The sequence below is a fragment of the Vanessa cardui genome, chromosome 7 (genome assembly GCF_905220365.1).
Source record: "Vanessa cardui chromosome 7, ilVanCard2.1, whole genome shotgun sequence".
NCBI lineage: Eukaryota > Metazoa > Arthropoda > Insecta > Lepidoptera > Nymphalidae > Vanessa > Vanessa cardui.
Window position 1 is genome coordinate 8,381,334 of NC_061129.1, and position 4,194 is coordinate 8,385,527.

The window sequence follows — 4,194 nt, forward strand, 5'->3', positions numbered from 1 at the left end:
ATTTAGTAAATTAGAGCTGCCTGTAAGAAAGATGATTTAAGTTTGTGACTTATTTAAATTATTGATTAAAAAATACGTACAGGACGTTGTTAAATTGGTTAATTCAGTATGGATACTGTGTTATTTCTAATTCTTCATCGCTCATTTAAGATCACCAGGGATTATAAGATGCTCTGATAAAAATAATTAGTGATAGCTGTCATCTTACTCTAAAAGTATTTTTTTTTTAAATACATATTTACATTATCTGTTTATTGTTATTGTGCACAATCAATTATCAAATAAATAGTAAAATATTCCTGTTTCATTTATTTTAATAAAGGCAGTAGTACATCTTATAAATAAAACAATGTTTTTTTTGTGTTGCATATTTTAAAATGTTTTCATTTTAAACGTGACATAAGTACCTATGTGGATCGATTATTTCTTTGATATTGAAATTTATGCGAAAAATAGTCGTTATTAAATAACTTTTATTTATTTCTTATCTTTTATATATTTTAAAATTGAAGATTTATTTATTATTCGCAGGTTAATTCATTTTTATCATATTTACATTCCATGATATTAGAAATTTTTACTCTCAAAATTTTTGCTTGCGGCTTGAAGGTAAAAAAAAAAAAGGTAAAAAAAAGGTGCAAAGGTTAAATAATTTTATAAAGCAACGGTAAATAAAATGATACATTATTTAAGAATATTTTATTAGGAAAACAGAAATCCTAAAGTTAATATTCGTCATTCATGTAACTATTTACAATTATTTTCGATTAATTAGATGAGTCATTATAACTTATGTATAATCTTTAATAATACATATACTTTAACGAAGCTATGAATAATATTATACGACACAACCATATATTTAACACGGTGTTTAGTTAGCCATCTTGTTCAGATATCACGGCTTAATAGTTCCACCATTTAAAAAACTATAAAACTGGAACTGATGATAATTATCATTAACTTTTCAAACTTAACAAAAGCATGAGCAGTCCGTCATCGCAGGGCTTCAATAGCGCTGCCAGGCGCATGCTGAAGAGGAGGCGCCAGAAGTAGCGGCAGAAGCGGCGGCGGACCGCGGTGCCGCACCCTGCCGTCACAGCTCCGAAAAGAACTCCGGGGAAGAATGTGGAGTGGGAGGTGCATGGCCCGCGTGCTGGGGCACCGCGTGCTCGCGTCCGACCAGCGCCAGTCGCTGCTTCAGCACATCCCGCTCGTGCGACACTCGTGCGACCTGCAGTTGTAGAAGGTGGATTTCGTCTTGCAGGGACCTGTTTGCCAATTCTAATTCCTGCCGCTGCTGAAGCCTCTTGCTTCGACAATTTTGTGCATATCCACGATTTTTAAGTGTACGCCGTTTTTGTTTCAATCGTGTAACATCTTCTCGTGGAAATCCATGTAATCTTTTATTCAGCTCGCGTACACTCAATGTCATCAATAAATCGTCACTTATTAGATCGTCCCCACACGAAGACGGCTGGTAGGACTGATGTTGACCTGTACGGGGTGACACTGCAGAGCAGGAACTCGACGGACGTAAGCCAACTTGTTGCAAATGATGATCCTGTTCCCTCCATTCACGACGATCCCACTCTTCAAAACTACCGCAAGGAACTGTACGCATATCGAGAGGTTCGCGCATATGAGGTAACCACAACACGTCATCCACAGGGGGCGCACGACATGGACTACGTCCGACGGGCGCGGGTGGAGTCTCCGGAGGAGTGCTGGGATCTACAGCAATTGCTACATGTGGCTGTGGATACGGGCCTGCATCAGGCCACTGACGACAAGCGCGAGCGCAGGCAGGTAATGTTTCAACAAGTTCATGCCAGCCTGCCCGTAGAGGTTCACGCTTAACTAGATGATGATCTTCAAGATGATCTAATTCAAAATTTTGGACATATTCGTCAGCGAGCTGATCCTCATCAGCATCACGGTGTGGCTGAGGCGTTAGAGTTTGCATGGCACCCGCCTGAGAACAGTCGACGAGTGTATGTTCTACCATGGAGCCGTACGGGGCACGCGCCTGCCGGAAACGGACTGCCGCGGCGACGCAGGGCGGCACGAGACTCCGCCCTCTAGTCCAATGACGTTATGCGACGCGCGCAACTTCACTACAGCCTTTATCATTGCAAACATAAGTTCTCTACATCAAGACATCATAATATAAACACAGCACACATTTACAACTCAGGTTTCATAAGATATTATGTACTTAGCGCATGTGCGCTAATCACATTATAAACCTTTTAATGACATACTAAATAATAATTGACTTTATGAAAATTGATAAAAACTGATTCATACGATATATTAAGGCAAATAAAATAGTAATTAACGTTACTTACAACCATTTAAATAGTTTTAACACAATAAATAACATGCAAAAAGACCGTAATTTGTAATGAAATGAAATGAAATACAAATTATTTTGAATAAATCACTTTCCGGGATAGACTTTGGCAGTTAGGTGGCTAGCATTAGAACAAAGTGATTTCACGCATCGGCGGGCGCAAAGGGGTTAACAAGTCAGCGTAATTTCGAATTACATTTAATCACCGATCTGCCCGCACTCTAAACATTTAACCCTTGCTTATTATCCGCAAATAATTGAAACGATGCGCCCATTATTGTAACAGCAGCCAGTTATAATTAAAAGTATATATGAGATGTTATAAGGAAATTAGGTCCTTGAATATTGAATACGTAATTTTACAATTATAAAAATGAAAGAAAATTAAATTAAATTAAACTAACAAAGCATAATAAATTATAATTTTGTTACATTTATGAACTCAACAATTTCCGATTTTATTACAAGTAAATTGTTTGTAACTATTATAAAGTGCAATATTAATGTGTGCTACATTATTAAACCTATTGTGCCCTAAAACTCTTTAAATATATCTACTGAATTTTCATATTCGATTAGGAAAAAGAGGAACCTTTGAAATAATCTAAAAGAGTTAAAGTTAAATTATATTCAGAAATAACTCAAAGACGTCCTCTGCTCTACTAGTCAGATCGACTGCACGTTCAAACAACATAGTTACTGGCTGGAATTTTGCTTTACGATAAAGGTAGATTTAGTTAGTCGAGGTAGGGTTGGTGTGCGCTGCGGCGTGCGAGTGCGGCGGGCCGTGGGCTGACGCCGTTGTTTGCTCGCCACGGTCAACATTGTTAGCGCAGCCAACGCTGCCGCAAATGTTATTACATGATTACTCGCGCCCGCCCGCCGAACGCCGCCCGTCACGTAGCGATCGCTCTGTTTGATCCCGCACTCCACTAATTACATCGATTAATGCTAAAAGTGCCTTGATTCTAAGTAAGTCTTATGACGACTTCAATATTTCATATTACAACTCCTTTACTCAATGATCTATGATTTAGGATATAAGTCTAATAATTGTAAATTTCATAGATCTGTAATTTTACAAGTCTACAAAATCTATTACCTAAACAGGAATAGACAACATAATTGAAATTATTATAATAAAATGAAATTTGTTACAGTACTTAAATAAAAATAAATAAATTTCAATACTATAGTAGTTAAATACAAAGTTACAAACATATATTTAAGTGGTTGTTGTACAAATGTACAGTCTTATTATGGATTGTAGTAAAATTTTTTTTCAATATTAATATATAATGTACAACACATTACATATTAGTAGTAGTTGTATTTTTGGTATAATTCCTTTTTTTGTGTTTAGTCCTAAGAGTTCTGAATTTTTTGTTTGTTGTATACAATGAAGTATAAAATAAAATAATAATTTCCGTACATAATTAATATGTTAAAATACGTTTTTTATTCATTGTATCTTGCTTGTTGTTAAACAATAGTAAGAGCGGCACAGGTAGAGCGATAGCGCGGTCGAGAGGCGGACTCCCGGCGGCGGGACACGTACCTTCGCTATCGGAGCCTCTTCATCAATTGATCTGCCGTCCTCACTTACAACGCGGATGTCGCAACGAGTACGGCTTAATTTTTTTTAAGTTATTTAAACGTTCCAAAGTGAATTATATTAATTTGTTATTAAAACGTGACGAAGAAATTTTCTCATACATAATTCGAAAGTGTAAGTATTATGTAGAAAGAGACTGTAAAGTTTTTCAAAGACTGTTGCCAGTTCTTTGTTAATTTCTTTGGCGATCTCCTTAATAGACTATACATCTGAGATTCTAGAC

General features: G+C 36.6%; 1 protein-coding gene across 1 annotated transcript; it reads right to left on the reverse strand.

The window, feature by feature from the left end:
- Positions 1-784: 784 nt before the first annotated feature.
- LOC124531299 (transcription factor MafA-like) lies at positions 785-2,024 on the reverse strand. The gene has a single exon (XM_047105816.1). The coding sequence runs from the start codon at positions 2,006-2,008 to the stop codon at positions 1,097-1,099; it is 912 nt and encodes a 303-aa protein (XP_046961772.1). The 5' UTR covers positions 2,009-2,024; the 3' UTR covers positions 785-1,096.
- Positions 2,025-4,194: the final 2,170 nt, after the last annotated feature.

Bases quoted from the DNA above. Each gene is read 5' to 3' on its own strand.
- LOC124531299 (XM_047105816.1), bottom strand. From the start codon at position 2,008: ATGGTAGAACATACACTCGTCGACTGTTCTCAGGCGGGTGCCATGCAA.